At 38.9% G+C, this 19,564-nt stretch overlaps 1 protein-coding gene across 2 annotated transcripts; it reads left to right on the top strand.

The window, feature by feature from the left end:
* The first annotated feature begins 595 nt into the window (after window positions 1-595).
* cers6 (ceramide synthase 6) lies at window positions 596-18,875 on the top strand. 2 transcript variants are annotated; one of them, XM_040148732.1, is made up of 11 exons: window positions 596-1,349; window positions 2,520-2,625; window positions 2,737-2,867; window positions 8,699-8,756; window positions 11,410-11,460; window positions 11,590-11,682; window positions 14,156-14,284; window positions 14,601-14,707; window positions 16,236-16,392; window positions 16,567-16,590; window positions 17,770-18,875. In XM_040148732.1, the coding sequence occupies exons 1-11, from the start codon at window positions 1,180-1,182 to the stop codon at window positions 17,926-17,928; spliced, it is 1,185 nt and encodes a 394-aa protein (XP_040004666.1). In that variant the 5' UTR covers window positions 596-1,179; the 3' UTR covers window positions 17,929-18,875. The 2 variants fall into 2 exon arrangements, with proteins under 2 accessions (XP_040004666.1, XP_040004667.1); XM_040148733.1 differs by lacking the exon at window positions 16,567-16,590 and having other exon boundaries at window positions 17,770-18,874.
* Window positions 18,876-19,564: the final 689 nt, after the last annotated feature.

Consider the following 19,564-nt stretch of genomic DNA (forward strand, 5'->3'; position numbering starts at 1 on the left):
GTCTGCTATTATGCTACAGATTCTGTAAATAATCCCTCTGTTGTATCTTTTATAATACTGAGTTACATTTAATCATTGTTTTGTAATATATTAGGCATATAACATATATAAAACATTTCTTATGTATTTTCAGTTTTGTGCTGTGCTCATTGATCATATATGATATATACTCTGGGTTGCCAGCTTACACCGAGCTACAATTAATTCAGTGTAATAAACAACTGTGCAATCGATTTTACCTTAAAATCCTACCTTGAAATTGCTTATAAGATGTTTTGATTTAGCTTAAAGGTAAATTCGTGGCTCTGTTTCATTGTATTTCCAGGTGTTACAGGTGTTTCTAATATTTCATAGATATAAATGCGTTGGACAAAATTTTAGAGACACTTCTCAGTATAAAATGCAATGCTGTTCAGGAGCACCATCCAACCTGAGTATCATATATAGGGGGCCCCAACTTATTTATCCCAATGCTAAATGCCGTAATGCTTTCACTTAAAAAAGGGGGGAAAAAAAGATAGGTCACATGAAGAGTTACAAGGTCAGATTCACATCTACTGAGCATGACATGAAAGCTGTCAGTAGGTGGCATCGTTTACCAAGCACTGTGTAGTCTGGAGCTCGAAGCCCGCTGCTACGTTGTCGCCACATTGCTTGCGCTTACATTTCCCCCTTTTTACTCAAATTGATGAACGAGAGTCGGCTCGAGGTTTGGCTGCAACAACGCACTGAAGTGGACACGTCACCTGCCGCGCAGTTTATTGCGGGCGTCCTGCCATAACATCACCGCAACAGACCCGTGAAACAAACGCGGTACAAAAAAACGAGACGCCAGTTCGTTCCTCTTCCACAGGCAGTCGCCGCTGGGGTTGAGTGTGACCGTAGAGGCGCGATGCAAAAAGCGGTTCGCCTTGATCGCGCCGTGGCACAGCCGGCGTAGCGTGCACCGACTGTACTGCATGACACTTCAACGCACCAATCAGTCGCGGAGGAGCTGATTGAGTCTACTTCCCTACAGTGGAGTAGCTGAGGGGGAAGCGGGCGGACGGCAATCTCACACGGATCGCTCATCATCGGCCGAGTGCGCACGGTCAGATCGCCCTGCGAGAGAGCGCCCGAGGCACAGCGCCGCCATCGATTTCTCTTTCGACCCCGGTCACGGTTGTCTGCTGCAGGGAGATGGCCGGTATTTTGGCGTGGTTTTGGAACGAGAGGTTCTGGCTCCCCCATAACGTAACCTGGGCTGACTTAAAAAACACAGATGAGGCGACGTTCCCGCAAGCCGAGGATCTCTATCTGGCGTGTCCTTTAGCATTCTGCATCTTCATGATCCGACTGGTGTTCGAAAGGTGGGTCCGAGCACGTGCGGCGGCAGAGATAGGGTTTGTTATGTCGATGAAATGTTCCGGCGAACGATGCAGCTCCGCCGTCTGTCTATGCTTGTCAGTCTGTTGCCCAAACAATGGCATCTCATCTGGTTAGCTCACAAATCAGGCCTGCAGCATTACGCGCTGTCCGCATTTCACGCATCTGTCAGTGTGCACACACGGTGCAACCAAGTTACCCTACCTGCCCAAATCCAGTTACTGACCCCCTCAGCCCAAACCCAGATTTCAGTATAGCCCCATGCTGAGAGCGGGTTCATTTTTTTGTTAAACCGGATGTAGTTTTTGTTAAACTCTACTGCCCCAGTTTTGATAGGGTGCATGTTGCATCACCATATCCCCGACTCTTAGTGTACAATCATCACTAGACTGTAAGGCACAGAGTCACAGCATTGCTCATCATGCATATGTGGGTCAGGAGTCTCTTTTAGAGAGTAGTGATGGAGGCCTTAAATTTCCACTCTAAACCCTTCATTCATGGTAAGAATTTTTATCCCTGAAAAGGCAGTATGTTGATTGAAAAGGTCAATATCACGAGACAGAGAGTGTAGCAGCCCTAATATTTGATCTATAGGTGTGGAATCCATGTGCGCTCTATATATATCATGAATTTATCCATTCTGCATCGTTTATTTACATACCCATTTGATCATTTGAGTAGCCATTTGCCAACACCCATCACCGCTCATGGGAAAAGTAGGTTTCAGGAATTTTACCAAATGTGTTCGGGTATTTGCAGACTGCACAAAATCTGTAGAGTGGTTTATAATGGCAAACGTCTTGTGTCAAAAAGACAAAAATATCTTCACACTGTCTTGTATTCTACTTGGAAATGTCAACTTTTAAACTGAAAGTGGTCTTCCACGTGATGACCTGTGGAAGACAATTTGTAGCCAAAACCTTGTCATGTCCATGTAGACTAAAAGAATTGAGAACATGCAGATGCGTGCGTCTAAGTGCAGATTACTTTTTTCCACCACCAGCAAAGAATTTATGGATATGCATGTCCCTCCTGACAATTTTCTGCATTGTGTCCCCATCCCTAAATGTGAATAATACACCTATAATTGACCTCAATGATACCGTCTGTATTGATGTCGATCATGTAATGTTGTCCTGATGTGTTACTTGCAGGTTTATTGCAAGACCATGTGCGATGGGCCTGAAGATCCAAGCCAACGGGCCACAAAAAGCACAGCCCAACGCTATCCTCGAGAAGGTTTTCACTGCTATAACCAAGGTGATGCATTTGTTCTCCTTGTTCTTGTTTATATTCTGTTATACCTGTATAACTTGTACTACAATGAGAGCTGCAGCTAACATGAGTGGGGTGCTTATTTTGTCTTTCCAGCACCCAGATGAGAAGAGGCTGGAAGGCCTGTCCAAGCAGCTCGACTGGGATGTGCGGACCATCCAGCGCTGGTTCAGACAGCGGCGCAACCAGGAGAAGCCCAGCACTCTCGCTCGATTCTGTGAAAGCATGTAAGGCAAATTAAATTCAACACCACAACATATACCTAACATAGCTGCAAGCCATTTTCTCTGCGTGTAAACACATCCAACTTTTTGCAAATGAATTTGCACGAACTTGCCTGATGTAGGTATGTAATCCACAGTGAACATCTTATCTGCTTTATTGCTGTCATGAGTAATGTGAATTTATTGTTGGTTGGTAATACAGTTCTATGTGAAAACTGATTTAACTAGGCTGGACAGCATTTCCACTCATCAATAAAGCAACCGTGACAGTAGTAAAAGCAGGCACTATGTTCACAGTGATAGATAACATTATCTCAAACAAGTTTCATGTTTCTGCAAAAAATTTTCATTCTGTATGGAAATCAAGGGAAACACCATGGCTGCTTAAAAGCACACATGCACAAAAACAACATTTTTTACTCAGGTAAATGTTGGCAGTTATTTAAAGGTGATTTTTAGGGCTACAATTAACAATTATTTGCATTATCGATTACTATGCTGATTATTTTCTCAATTAAGTGATAATTTTATAGTGTACGAAATGCCATCAAGTAGTGGAAAAAAATGCCCATCACAGTTTCTTCCAAGTTAATGTCTTCACATTGCTTGTTTTGTCAGAACAACAGACCAAAACCCCAAAATATTCAGTTCACAATGATATAAAGCAGAGAAAAGCAGCAAATCCTCACATCTGGAAACTGGAATGTTTGGCATTGTTGTTTGAAAAAGGACTGGAAAACTACTTCAGTTTTGCTTAACCGTTACTGTCTCTTACTTGACTTATGAAGACTGCAACATGAATGCTGGTGCTGCCATGGGATAACAGTCAAATGTGTCCCAGTGCGAACCAACCAACCCACTCAGGCTGTAATAGAGAACTGGCTAATCTGCAGTAGAGCGTCTGCCGTCAGGGAGATTGTAGTTACTTAGCAGTGTGATGTTAAAGGCCAACGACCGAGCGTGACTGTCAGAGCAGAGTCATGTCTGACACCGGTAGAGCCAATCTGGCAGTCTGAGACACTGGGAGCCTCACATCTCCTCATCTGCCTGAGGCTACTGAGGACAATGTTGGCCGATTAGACCACTGGGCTCCTCTTACAACCTTTTGAGAGGAATCTGAAAAAGCAAACCGGCTTTCTTACAGACAAGAAGGAAGTTTATTTGTGCTCCTGTGGAATATGTATGGGCTTTTCGAACATGCTTAGCTGGCAGTCACTGTGTTAAAGCAAGAATTGCACCAAAGCCGTTATCTGCATACAGCATAATTGACTGCAGATGACACTGGGCTTCTCAATAGTTTGGCCAGGTTGTCTGTCTTAGTTGCTTATGATGCAATTCTCCAAAAGGGGGCTGGCTTCAGTCCTTCCAGGAGCGATTGTGCTCTAATTAGGCCCTCATGCACAGCTGTTGCGGACTGATAGCATTCTTTGTCTCTCAGTTGTCAGGATGGCTGATCTGTTGTCTATTCTTTTCATTATGCAGACATTATGTAGCAGACACATTTGGTCTGGGAATAATGAAGACTCTGCATGGAGCTTGTTTACCAGCTATTGTCATCTCCACCAGATATAAAGCAAAAAAGCAATTCCAACAAGTTCAAGTATTGATTTTTTTGGCAAGTTACCTACAGTAAACCCTGTGTCTTACAACAGAGACTGAAATCTTTCCAAAATTTTCTTAAAATAGGTGTTTTGCAGTCATAGCAAGACACAAACAGAAAATGACTTGATAAGGTAGCGTTCTTTCACCACAGTGGCAAAGCTACTTGTGTTTACAAAAATGAACTATATTTAAAGCCACAACATGAGAACTACTTGCATATTAAGATGAACAGTTTTTGCACTGTAGTTGTACCTGCAAACCCCTCCTATCTTCAGTTCCCCTTGGCTAGGACATGCTGAGGCAGGATCGTGCTTTGATGTCCTCAATAGCCCCAGTTGTCTGATCTCGTCTTCCTCTGTCCTTTCTCTTCTCTGCTTTCACTGAGAATAAAGAAATTATCATAAGCCAAAAAAAATGCAATTCACAGCTTCTGAAGACATAAGGACCGGGTATTTCTATGACAAGACTTAATATCACTTAATATATACACTATTTTCGTCTTGTAACATCAATGTTTAGCCTCAGTTAATATTTGATTTATGCTAAAATGGAATGGTTTTTCAATGGGTTTTGACAAATGTTTTTTTATAGGTTGAAAAACCTACTCCCTTTTGCAACACATATATATATATATATATATATACAACCATGTACAATGGGTCTTTTAAGGAATAGTTTAACATTTGGGGAAATATGCTCATTGGCTTTCTTGCTGAGGTTTAGATGAGCAGATTGATACCAATCTTGTGACTGTACAGCGAATATGAAGCTACCACAAGCAGCCGGTTACCTTAGCTTAGTACAAAGACTGCAAACGGGGAAACAGCTAGCCTGGCTCCGTCCAGAGGTAACAAAGTGCACCTAACAGCGCCTCTAAAGCTCACTAATTAACGCATTATATCTTTCTTGTTTAAACCAAACAAAAAACAAAATGTGTAAAAGCAATGTGGATGTGAGAGGTTCCTTGCTGCATTATTTCTTGGCTAGGCACAGTGACACGCCTGACATCACTGTGATGACAAGTCTGCAGAAAAGTAACTATGCATGTGAAAGAACTATCCCGGAATATAATCAGATGTACTGTAGTGTGTTAAATATTAGCGTATTTCCCAAAATGTTAAACTATTCCTTTAAGTTTTTTTTAGTTGTTTTTGAGGTGGGTGGAGGTTGCAAAATGTCAAATCTATCACTAAAAATGAACACTGGCATTGTCTTGACAATTTATGCCCTATTGCTATGCTCTTTTAATTAGTCATTCCTTTTCTTTACTTTCATAAGAAACCACCACAACCAACGCCTGCAGTAGATACTTAAAAGTGAATCTAGGCCTCTTAACCTTTACAGAGACATGCTATTAATAGCAGCTGAGATTGGCAATATCCTCATTACTGTTCTTCTTCTAACCAATAGGTCTATGATTTTCATACCTTTCAACCAGCACACCTCCCCAGAGGCAGCTCAGTAGACACCAAGCCAACATCTAATAAGCATGTTTGTGCGCAGCACACGCTTATACTCACGCTGAGAGATGAGCCAAATACACGTGTATCTTAAAAGAGAACAGCCACACCCCTGCTTTCCTTAAAATTAGTTGCAGTCTTCTGGCACCACATTTAAATAACTAGCTGTTAACAAGCTTTTTTATTTGGGCAATTTGAAATCATACCTAGAAATCAAACCAAATTAGACAAATATACGAAGGTGAAAAGGACAGCTATTACTTGCCTGAGGAGGAATAGAGGTGTTTCTGCTTAACAGCAAAGAGGGAATATATTAAAACGTTGTCAGAACTGAATTTTGACTAAAGCTAGAGCCTTTTGACGAACTGTTTTATTGAACCATCCAAAAGCAAACAGTTGCTGTCAGCTTGTGTTTAGACTACCCAACTGGAAAAGTGACAGAGTTGAATTAAATGAGCCAGCATGGCCTCCTTTTTATCATTTTATTCCAAAGCTAGGTGCTGCACTCAGAATAAAGCCAACCTCATTACTTAGTTTTTGATCAAATCAAAGTGCCCCCCTACAATTATTTCCTCCCTCAGGCAGTGTTCTGTCTAAGCAGGTACATTTGGTGTAATGGGGATCAGTGGATCTGTCCCGGTTTAAAACCAACAGTTTCATCAGATATCATGAATGATTCATTCATGTAGAATCAAGCTATTATGAAAGGATGGTGGTTCTGTATGTATCCTGACTCATTACATAAGCTTACTCTTACTGTGTCACATAAATCAAAGTTTGTTTACAGAACCAGTTCATCGTAACACATACACCTAATCCTTTTAACCACACTTACTAACTAACTCTAATTAATTACAAGAGTAACTGGCTGGTTGCAGCTATATAATATGCAGAAAATAAACAATGGCCCTTAGAAAATTAAATGAAAAACATTTCCGCCCGTCTACAACCAGTGCACCTGAAGAATGTTACTCATAACTACAAAAGAAAAAAAACATCTGTGCCTGACTTCATATAAAAAAAAAAAAAAAAACTATTCACAGGAAGCTGTTGTGAGTCATTGTGATTGTACATATATAGCAGCGATTCAACAGCACTTGAAAAAGACCCTTGCGGGCTTGATGAACCAGTTGCCATGCAACAGTTTTTACTGCGTGCCAGGTAGACTTGTGTAGTTAATTTGGTTTTACAATACTGTTGATCAAGCACAAAAAGCAGTTAATGACAGCTTCCGCAGGCCACGTATTAACATGTTAATAATTCCTCCAGTATTTATTAAAGAGTTACAACTGAATATCCTGAACAAAAATCCACATAATAGACTTGGTGTTGGTGTCTGTTGGATGTGCCTGAACTGAGAAGCTCATATGGATTTACCCTGCTCTCTTTTTAAGTGTTCATGTCATGTTGTGTTTGGAGGCTGTTGCTGCCATAATGTGTTTGAATTGAGGCCAGCTGGAACAACCACGTGGCACAACTTTAAAAGTATGCAAAACATGACAAGCTACGCAGCTTCTGTCACAGCCATGGGAGTGGAGAGTGAATATTTTCTTCCATTTCGCAGAAATGTAGCTGTGTTTTGTTCCTCCTCAACATGTTTTACTTCATGAAACTAACACACTGTATTCTGGGAAAAAAAGATTTAATTTAATTGGTGACAAATTAGTCAAATGCTGTGCCAACTCAAGAACGCCCAACAGGGGGTCTCTCATTCAAGCCTTGCCGTCAATGTTGCTTTTGTTCCCTGCATAAATACTTTTTTTTTTTTTTGGAGGAGGATGCAAATTCCAGACGTTGTGTAGAAAGGAGATATGCTAGTTATGACTTGGGTGTATATATATATATATATGTATATATTTTCACATCTCCCTTCTCAGCAAGGCTTTGATCACTGAAGTGTCAGCTGACGCAGTTTCTTCTCCGCCTGTAAGCTCAGACCTCATGATCACTTCCACTATCACTGAGTAGTTGTGGTTACTGTAAATGACGTGCAGGTTTTATATAAAGCACAGAGCAGGCTGGGCTGAGACTGGACACTCTCTCTTGTCTTTCCCTCTGGACCTCACCAGTGTAAAGTCAGTGATGTCCCAAATTTAGTGAGTCACTCTAGGCCACAGATACGGGGAAGTAAGAGGACCTCACACCATTTCAGATTTCTGATTACAGGCATGACAGCCACATTATGTGCCGCAGTGTGCTGACCCTGAGAACCCAACTATACAAGTAGCATGCAGTACAAGTTGCATTAACTTACACACCCCCTGGTAATGTTTATATTTTGGAAAAGATTCTGTATTGTTTGATTAGAGGATGTGAGATGCAGATTAAAACACTTTCCTTCTCTCTCTAATCTGCCAATTCCTTTGTGAATTCAAAATTACTACATAAAGCTTTATTTAGATTCTGGAAGACATGTGAAAACAGTGTAGAAAAGAGAAAGAAAGAAAAGCCAAATTAAAGGAAAAAACATCAATTGGGCCATCCCCAGACTTAGCCCATGGCCTACCGAAACCACTCTGGAGCAGACAGATATACCATCAAATTTTTCAAGGTTATAGTATGCCTTCAAACAAATTGTTAAGATTGCAAAAATAATGGTAGGGTTTCTTGAGGCTTGATAAATGTGTGTGTTCAGCAAAGTTAATATAGCCCTGGACTTTTTGTAGCCTTCCATTTAGATCAACCCAGGGTGAAGAAAATCCAGTGTGTAAATCATTCTGCAGCTTTCATTCTTGCTGTTTTATCTATTGTGTTTTTCTTTATTTCTTTCAGGTGGAGATTTACTTTCTATCTATACATATTTACCTACGGAGTGCGTTTCCTTAAAAAGGTACGTTTTACTCAAAAACAAATGAGAACCGACCTCCTGTTATGACTGTTGAAGTTAGTTTTTTCTACAGAACATACAGTATGGAAGTTCATGGATGGCTTGAAAATCTTGTGGCTTCTGAATAGGTTGATGCCTTGTCATGAGATTGGGAGGTAAAGTTGAAGTTATTTTGTTTTTAAGTTTATAATTCACATTACAGCCTAGTACAAAAAGTGTTCATTAATAATGGATCTCACAAGGATCTTTCAAAGTAGGGGGGGAGCTGCTGACAAATAAAACACTCCTTATGACTAAATAATGCCATCTGTTAAACAGGCAAACAGTTTTTCATGTAGTTCGTGGTACTCAATGATGATTTGTCTTTCTTTTGATCATGAATGTCAACTGCTGGAAGTCAGTGTTCATATGTACTTTTACTGGGTGTCATGTTATCCCATTTCAATAGTTATTTGAAATGGCACGCCCCAGTGCCTGCATGCAAAATGACTACAGCTGAGATGACTGTAGTTACCTGTTGGCAGCTATTTTGTAAACTTTACTGTTGTTGTTCTGTGGATGAAATTACTATGTTGTTACCTCCCACAAGGAGGTTATGTTTTCACTTGTGTCTGTTTGTTGGTCTGTTTTGTCCGTTTGTCAGTAAAATTATGCAGAAAGTACCAAAGGTTTGGTACTTTTGGTAAGTTTGGTAAGTTTGGTTCCAGACTTGATGGAGGGATGGGGCATGTGCCAAGGAAGAACCCATTACATTTTGGTGTGGGTCCAGTTAAAGGGGTGGATCCAGGATTTTTCTCTCTCTTTTTTTTTTTTAAATCATTTTCCTTAATATTGTGTGAGAGGGATTTTTTTGACATTTTTCTCAATATTTGGCCTTGGTGGAGGTATGCACTCTACTGAGTGCCATTCCAGTCGTTATACGGATAATGTTGAAGTGGTTTTCCTAATGCCTCTCCATGCTGTTGTACTGTGACTACTTCCACTATGACTTAAAGATACAAAGTGTTCACAATAAAATACTTTTTTATTTTTTATTTTATTTTTTTAAATATATCTCTTGAATAACTTTACGATTGGCCGGGTTCAAGGCATGGATTCGGCTTTTGGTGTCACTGCAGTTTGTCACTTGAACGCAACGTACCACTTGAGCTTTGACAGCTAGCAAGCTTTACATTTTAAGTTTTATCTATGTATTTAATATCTAAGACACAAAAACAGTACTGTACAATTTTAACATTTTTGACGTAATTTGTTTCTGTAAAATAACAACCAAGCAACTGTAATGCTGGCGTTATTTTTTGGGACTAGCTTATCCCCTGTGTTGGTTAGCATTTGCGGCTAATGTAAGCTACAGCATGCCAACCTGTCTAACAAACATAATGCCAACTCTACATTCATACTGAATATTTTCCAAATTAAATGTTTTCTTTTCAAAACACTCTTACATTTCAGATTGTATTCCCGAGAGTAAAAATTGAAATTTAATGTTACCGTGAGTTGCCATATTTCATGGTATCTAGGAGATTAGAGCATTCCCAGTACTGCCTCCCAGTAAAATCCGCCCTCCCTGCTTAAAAAGTGTGAAATCCCAGCCTCTCCCACCTCTTGTGAGAGCTCAGAAATGATGGTAATTTCAACCAATGAGCCAGATATCCAACATATTTCAATAATATTTCAATATTGAATATTGAAATATGTGGGCTGGATATCTAAATATTTGTGAGATGCATTATTATATTTTGTACACATATTGATGAAAACACATAAAGTAGTGTAGTCCCCAGATAAATAGTTGAGATAGCAGAAAGGGGAAAACCTCTCAAAGAAACAAGTTGCATGACAAAGCACTTTGTGAAAATAGTTCATACCCTGGCAGTCCCTGCTGCAGGATCCAGTCTCTGTGGGGTTTATTAATAGAGCAGGTCTGGAGTGGAGTGCTGGGGATGTAAACTCCGTCACAGCCATTGGTCACTGTTTGCTTGTGACACATTTTTTTGCATCACAGTTACGATTTCTCTGTTCATCCTGACACCATTGTGTCATTACTCATGACTTCATATCAGGATGAAGCCGTTTTTGTTCCTCGGTAATCTAGCTTCCTTTTACGTCAAAGAAGGCACTGTAAGAAAATCTCTTATAACATTCATTCACTGTTTTGTAAGCCACTTTGATTTTATTCAGAATCCATCTAGGGAATTATTCATTTTTGAGTGGTCAAATTGATATCCATGTCTTAGATGTTAAATAACAAGGAAATATTGAACTCCAGCTGTACGTGTGGGAACAGCATAACAATGCATTGATAATGTAGTTAATAGAGCCTGCTCTTTTAGTTTTACTGAAAGGCTTGAAGCCAACTTTCTGTAAAATATATATTTTTTGGTTTGTTTTGTTTAATTGACAAAATTGTTTTATTTTTATAAAATACAACGTGAGATTTTGTCAGGGAATAAATACAAAGTATTGGGTTTATTTCCATCGTACCTAGAGTTTTTTCATTAAACTCTGTTACAGTACTGTCTTAACTTTAGTAATTCAGTCAGAGTTTTATGATGTTTTGTATCCCAAAATATAATCTAGTTTTATTTGTTTCATAGAGGTTAAAATCTATTGATTTTTTTTAAGGTTTTTTTTTTTTTTTTTTCATTTTCTGCAGACTCCGTGGTTATGGAACACTAAAGAGTGCTGGTACAACTATCCTTACCAGGTAAAAGTCTTTTAACACAGCAGCTTCCACCCATCTTCAGTAATCATGATACAGCAAGATGACCTGCATTACCAAACGCCTACCTCTCAAATATTTGTTTTAACCCTGTTGCTTTGTTTGTTTATGCAGCCACTGACTGTGGACATCCATTATTACTATATACTGGAGCTGTCTTTCTACCTGTCCTTACTCTTTTCCCAATTCACAGACATCAGGAGGAAGGTAAGAATGACTGCAAGTCACACCAAGACATACATCATGCATCTCTAATAACATGGATCATTGAATGTTTGTTGAAAGATCTACTGCAGGGCAAAACGTGACAGTAGTCATTTAGTCACTTTTTTTTGTGTTGAAACCGGGCAATTCTGTTCTGTGTTTGCCATTGTAAATAGCAATATCACAAGGCATCATTATCCTTGTCTGACCTGTCACCATGACACTGCAGTGTTTTTGCTTGTGAACATTTGCTTTCTGCCTCAGTGTATTCTCAGTGATGTGTGAAATAACCAAACATTGAGAGGGTGACGAGGATTAGCAGTTTTTAGAACATTCAGAAATTGGATTCACTGTCAAACTTCATTAAAAGAAAAAAAGAATTTCTCAAGCTTTCCCCAGCAATTGGTTGCTGTAGAGTTTGTTTTGTTTAATTGAATTAGAAGTAACTGGGGTTTTTTTTTCATCTATTAACCAGTTAGATATAATGTTTAGAGTCAGGTTTCAGTAACCATATATATAACACATTAGGTTTATACTGCATATGTGTTCTGCAAACAAGGTTCAAAAGGTCCATCTTGGTCAGTTCTTAATGGGCAACAACCAACCTCAACTCGCTTTATTTTCTATATATAGATATATATATATATATATATATATATATATATATATATCTATATATATAAATGGCCACACTTTTGGTTCATTAAGTATCCATTTGCATGCCTTCCAGCCATGATCTTACTCCTGTTTCCAGTCCATCCCCAGTTCTGCCCTCTCCACAACACACTCAGCTCACTGCACTCACAGCAGCCCCCATGATGCCATGCTGTGTATGCCCTCACTCTGTCATCTCTTTGTTGACTGTTGGCATGTTGTCTGTTTTTGTTTCTCCTTTCAGTTTTTTCATGCACAGCACTACACTGAGGAGGTCCTCTGCACCCCCTGCCAATTCCAGTATGTTCTCCCTGCACACTCTTGCCTTGCTTTCATTCTATATCTTGCATCATTGCTCTTCCCTCTCATCCTGTGTCTCATTCTTTCGCTATTTTGGACTGGTTCTGGTCGCTTTGAGCTGAGACATTTCAGTAGCTAAAGACTTGCTAGAGGAATGCTTCCCCATGCCACCTGTCTGCATCCTTATTCACCTGGAGCTCCATTCAAGGAAATCCAAAACTTAATGGCTCATACCAAGACGGGACCAAAGCTACACTGTCATATATTTTGACAGATATATTTACTGTAGCCAAAAGAGTGATTGTTTCAGTTCAAACATTGGTGCAATATAATAACTAAGTACATTTACTCAAGTACTGTGCTTAAATTTTGTACTTTCTTTGAGTAGTTCCATTTCATGCCACATTATAGTTCCATTCCACTACAGTTCAGAGGAAAATATTATCCCCTTTACTCCACCACAGTTATCTTACATCTATAGTTACTAGTTAATTTACGAATGAAGATTTTACATACAACACATATGATGAGCTTAAAAAATACGCCATATTGTTATAGATTAAACTACCCAATAGTATATAAATTAGGTATGTACTACCACCACAACAACTTACAACGATAAAATGATGCTCATTCATTTTTGCAACAGTAATAATAATCTAAATATATAATATATACTGTAATAGTATAACAGTCACATGGGTCATTTTTCTGCATTGAGTACTTTTGATACTTTTACATTTGTACATTTTGTTGACAATTCTTACTTCAGAAACATTTTCAAAGCATCACTTTTACTTGTAAGTAAATCACTTTTACATTATGGTATTGCTACTTTTAGTAGTAAATGATCTGAATGTTCCTCCACCACTGCTTTTGAAAATATTTTGAGATAGCTATTTTACAGTTTGACACAATGACAGAATCAGTGGAGGAGTAAACACACAGACACACAATTGGAACAATGCAATTCATACGGTGTTCATTATGTACTTGGTATTCTAGCATAAGTGGTGATTAATCATCGTCTTGCCATAACAAGACACAACAATTTTTATATCTTCTAAATGGCTTTGCCAATCACAGTGGCACATGACGAACATGCCTCACCAAAACAGAGGTTTTATTTCGAAAGACATTGGTCCACACACTAATCACATGTGCAGCTAATAACTTGGGCAAAGCACATTTCAAGGTCAGGAAAACATGAACACGTAGTGCTTCTTCCCGCCAGTTCTGGAAATAGGCTCCACTGTGTTTCACAGCGGTTGCACAAATTCAGTTTATATTAGCCAGGAGTAAAGGCACTGTCATTTTGAAAATACACAATTTTCATCAGTGTAAACACACAAGGCCACTGTGTGCGTACACAGTAGTCATGTCTCTTTCACTTTATCACATCTCTGTACTGTACTAGAAGCTTTGGGGATGTCCTGCATGCAGTGACTCAGAACAGCCTTGAAGCCGTTTTAAAAGTACTCTCTGTAGTTGTGTGACATTTCCTGGGCAACTGTGTCCCCAGGATTTCCTGATCATGTTCCTGCACCACCTGGCAACGATCTCCCTCATCACCTTTTCCTACGTGAACAACATGGCACGAGTAGGAACTCTGGTCATGTGTCTCCACGATGCAGCCGACGTGCTGATAGAGGTGAGGACGGGTGAGAGAATTAAATGCTGTTGATGGACAGATTGGCACATAAAGGCAAAGCTAGCTGGTTGTGTGGTTGGACTGTTTGGAATTTACATCTTTTTCTAAATTTAAATACAACTCTTGAACATTATGCCAGACTGTATCATACAGGTACAGTGCTTTTTGAATATACCCTTGAGGTAATGGTATAGTTTAGTTATACTCATAATAAAGCTGGACGCGAGCTTTTAAATTATTATACTATGAAAAACATTTCAAGCAGTTGTGTACATGATCAAATTAATTGTTGATTTTTTATTTTTTTTTTTTCTAGGCTGCCAAGATGGCTAACTATGCCAAATGTCAGATTCTGTGCAACCTCCTGTTTGCAATGTTTGCAATTCTCTTCATAAGTTCCAGACTGGGAGTTTACCCTGTCTGGTAAGTGTTGTTCACTTTCCTGTGTCCCATCATCAGCATCCTTCTGATGGCTGATTTTAATGAAGTAGTGTTAACCTGTCATTTGCATACAGTACAGCACATACAGGCAGTCAGAGTTAAAAGATCTGTGCAGCACATGTCTGAGTTTCTCAGCATATTTTGGCCAACCATCCCTAAAAATGCATGGCCAAGCCATGAAGATCTCAGTGCTTTTTTACTATTTTCACCACAAGGGTTTGCAGTTCAGACACATCTCTGTGAATTGTGTTGCTAAGTAATAGTTACTATGGATACAGCAGCTTTTTAACCTCTCAAAAAAAAAGCCAAACAAATAAACAGATGAAAAGCAGATCATTATGGTTATTGTTTTATCACTGGAAAGAGTGTCTAGAGTTTCACCTGATCGTTAAAACATCAATGGATTTTCCACTCTTTAGGATCATTGACTGTGTTGCTTTTTCAGTTTTAAATTTATATTGCATTTATTCAGCATTTTAAGCTGTAGTAGATCTATCCAAATTGCCGTGCCAGAGAGTAGAGGCAGATTAAATAATTAATTAAACATTTTAATTCTTTTCTTGTGGCTTTGTTTTAGCCAGACATTTAAAAGTCTAATTAAAGAAGCTAGTGAATGCCAATTATACCGGGCCATTCTGCTGATATTTGCAGCATTGCCACTAATAAGTGTTACTCCTTGAAAGTGTGTACATCTTGCAGTCATCAGCAGCAGTGTTGTGACGCCTTTCACGAGTGAAGCGAGACATGATTTAGTTTCTGAATCAGGCAGCCGCAGTCATCTGCTTTTCTTTGAGATACCGTCGATACTTGATCAGCACACAAATTCTATTTCAAGCATTTAGATTCAAGTTGTCTCTAATAAGTAGGGCTACTCTGAAGAAAGCATTTTAGAAACACAGAGCCATTTAGAATAGTCTATGCAGCCCTTTAAAAGGTTTAAGTCAGCATCCCACTGTTCTCTACCTTGGTTTCCACACTGTAACATGTGATGATCCTACACTACATTTTAGTCAGCCCCCACCACACCGGTTGCAAAGTTGTCATTACTGTAAAGCTGTTGCCATGGCTTCAGTATCTGGAGCACAGAAAAGCCCTTTGCAAGAACTGACCCAGGGATGAATTTATCAGAGATTCTTCAAATTTTGATCGTACGTCATTAAGCCAGGCGATGCATAGCTTTTTTTACACGCCATTAGCCCTGTTTTTTTGTTCATAACTTTTGGATTTATTCCTGTATGTATATTGAACTATAAACACAATGCTATTTCAAATTCACACATCTGTTTGTGCTATAAATGCATCATTAAAGGCCAGGTACTCCATGAAAGACAAAGAGCTGGAGCAGAGCCCACCTGATTTCTTTTCCCTGGCTTCTGTTTGGTTTTGTCTCCCTGTTCTTCAGGACACACAATCATTCCCCCACTCAAAGAGAGTGCTTGTAATCCTTGTGCTTTTCTGATGCAAAAAATGTCAAGTTAATGATCTCTCTCTCCCTCTGTTGCTATGGAAGGATTTTAAATACCACCTTGTTTGAGAGTTGGGAGATTGTAGGGCCCTACCCATCCTGGTGGGTCTTCAACCTGCTTCTGATCCTGCTGCAGCTTCTTCACTCCTTCTGGTCCTACCTCATAGTGAAGACAGCGTGCCGAGCCATATCCAAAGGAAAGGTGAGTCACTATACGCAGCTCCTCTTCTGAGTGTCTTAACATAATCTTTCCATTTATGCCTGTTCTTGCATAATAGGGTGTTTTGCTGCTAGTATATATAAAACTGTGTAGCGTGTTCAATAGCCACTTTTGACTTTCCCTTTCTATTCTCTATGCTAACCTGCAATCTTCAAGGTTGGAAAATGGAATCCCTTACATGTAAGTAGCCTTAAAGAGGAACAGCTCAATCAAGATGGTGTACTTTACATTTAGTTTGATGTCATATCTCTAGCAGCCGTGTAATCATTTGCATTCATCACGTACCTGATTGGGAATCAGCCCTAACCTAATGAGTGCATTTATAGCCACACTAGCAGCATGGCTCCAGGGATGGCAATGTCAGTGAGTCGGTCTGTCCACCACCTTCGTAATAACTTTGGCGATCTTCTGACCATCATCAGGTCAAAATTTTGATTTAACACTTACGTTTAAGACCAAATATCTGTTAAACCCATGAAATTCCCATCAGCCTCTCTGTACTTTGTGCTTAGTGCTAATTAGAAAATGTTTTCATGCTAACATTGTAAATAAAGTCATTGTGAGCATGTTAGTATGCTGACATTAGTATTTAGCTCAAGTCACCGCTCCAGTTCAGCTCTCCAATAACTGCTGGCATAGCTGTAGACTCATAGTCTTGTCTAAATCTTCCATCTTATCATTACCATTTGTTGCAGCATTTTATTGGTATTCCTGAAATTATTTGTCAATTTATTCATAAATCTGGAATACTTTATTATATTTGGATAACTCTGGATAACTCTACAACTGCCATGTTAAATTAAATAATGTCTAGTGCTAATAAATCGATTATGTGATTGTCAGAAAATGAATTGCCAACAAGTTTGGTAAACAATTAATCATACATCAAACAAATGTCAAACATTCATTGTTACCAGCTTCTCAAACTTTGCTGCTGTTCTTTGTTTTATATCATTCTACATTTTATCTAAATCTATGGGTTTTCCACTGTTAATAGGATAAAACAAGCTCGAGCGCTGGGAAATTGAAATGGGCATTTCCATTATTTTCTGACATTTTACACACTAAACAATTAAACACTCTATCAGAAAAATAATCAATACTGAAAATCAATAATGAAAATAATCATTAGCTGCAGCCCAAATAATGTTATGTTTAGATATTTCTATATTTCAAGTTTGCAAATTAATTTTATGGCTTTTGCAGCTTGTTGCTTGATACTGATTGGCAGAACACCTCCCGTTTGATATGCAAAAGCCCATCTGTAACACCATCATGCTTGGCTGTCACAGATAATGACCCAGACAAGAATTTTAAAGAGAAAAATCTAATGTCCAACTACCCCTCTTACTTCTGCAGGTGTCTAAAGATGACCGCAGCGACATCGAGTCCAGTTGTGACGAGGATGACAGTCCCCCACCCAATCAGAAGCACCACATCAGCACCACCAATGGGACCAATAAAAATCACGGGACCAACGGCTACCTGACAGTAGCCCCGTATCCCGACGAACACTGACTAAGCTGATATCACAACACTGGAGCCGTGCTACAGACACCATCCATCAATCTGTGTGTGTGTGTGTGTGTGTGTGTGTGTGTGTGTGTGCGTGCGTGCGTGCGTGCGTGCGTGCGTGCGTGCGTGCGTGCGTGCGTGCGTGCGTATTTGAGTGTATGGTGGAGACATGAACAACATCGCCTGTCTGGTACTGGAAATTCTTACAAGACTTAATTGAATGCAGTTTTGTTATCAATTTGATTCTTTACTAATTTCTTTGCGCAGTTTATTCTCTTCATCTATATATTTGCATCAAACTGCACTCAGTGAGACATCAAAGCACTCCTATCAGTACAACCCACTCTCTGTTTAGCCAATGAATTAAAGCATTCCACTTTATGGTGTAAGCATGCTACTTTAACATACAGTAGTCTGGCCTACTTGGGGTGTGTTTTCCTTATGTTTATGTCTTTCTATGTTATTTATTTTTTATAAATATGTTTGCAGATGGTAGTCAGACATCCATTCTACCTTGATGTCAGTGTTAAAGATGAAATAATCTTGAACAACAACACAGCTGTTTTTCACACCTCACATCACAACGAGTATTAGCAAAACGCTGAAGACCTGGGTTTACTTTTAATGCCACACCCCTAAAGATTTGCCAAAACAATAACTGAGTGTGTCTTCACTCACAAATGGATTGTAATGTGTGAAGTTTGCTCACATTTCAAAAAAACAAAAATCTTCCACCAAAACTGTATATGAGATGTCAATAATAGTATTATGTTTGTGCATCAGATAGGGCTAGATGCGGTATTCCCTATTGAAGCATTTTGTTAAGAATTCTGGTACATTTCTGGTAAGCATTTCATTAAAGGCCATTTGCTCTCTTACGAGGTGGAAATGAATTGTTTGAATTATTCAATAAAAAAAACATGAAAATAAAAAACATGAAGACTGTAAATACAGTATCTGTTGGTACGTTCAATACGCTAATCAGAAAACCTATTTATCACACTCTGGTTGTGGATTCTAATTTTATAAAGAAATTAATTTCAGAAACTAACATTTGAGTTCCTTAAAAAATAACTTGAGATATAATTATATCCAGCAATTATTCATGAATAAACATTAAGAATTAATTCACATAAAGCCTTTTACACAGCAGACATTTTGACATGTAACAGTATATTAGTAATAGTATAACTAATATAAATAATATAACTAATCGTGGCTGAATTCCATTTAGCTGCTTCAGTTTCAGGGCGCTGATATTGTGCATGCTGGCTCACTGTCACACGGCCATGGCTTACTGGAGCACCTGAATAGAACTGAGCCAACAATCATTTTTAGTAACACCTGTGTTTTTCCTACTATGACCTGTCAAAATGTCTGCTGTAAAAACGGTCTATCTAAAAGCATGCACAAGCTCCTCAAAGACGCATTAATAACAATTCACCTCCAATTGCCACTTTAACATGAAAACAATTACTAAATTCCTCAACTTACTATATGGTACACTGAATAATTCCACGGTCTGAGTCATAAAGAATCTACCCCCTTTGTTATAAATACCTATTTTTCATTATTTTTCACCATTAGAGGAACAACTCTCTAATTTATCAATTTATAAGTGATAGGTCCGTGGCCAGAA

Source organism: Xiphias gladius, chromosome 16, assembly GCF_016859285.1.
Source record: "Xiphias gladius isolate SHS-SW01 ecotype Sanya breed wild chromosome 16, ASM1685928v1, whole genome shotgun sequence".
In the NCBI taxonomy this organism is placed as follows: domain Eukaryota; kingdom Metazoa; phylum Chordata; class Actinopteri; order Istiophoriformes; family Xiphiidae; genus Xiphias; species Xiphias gladius.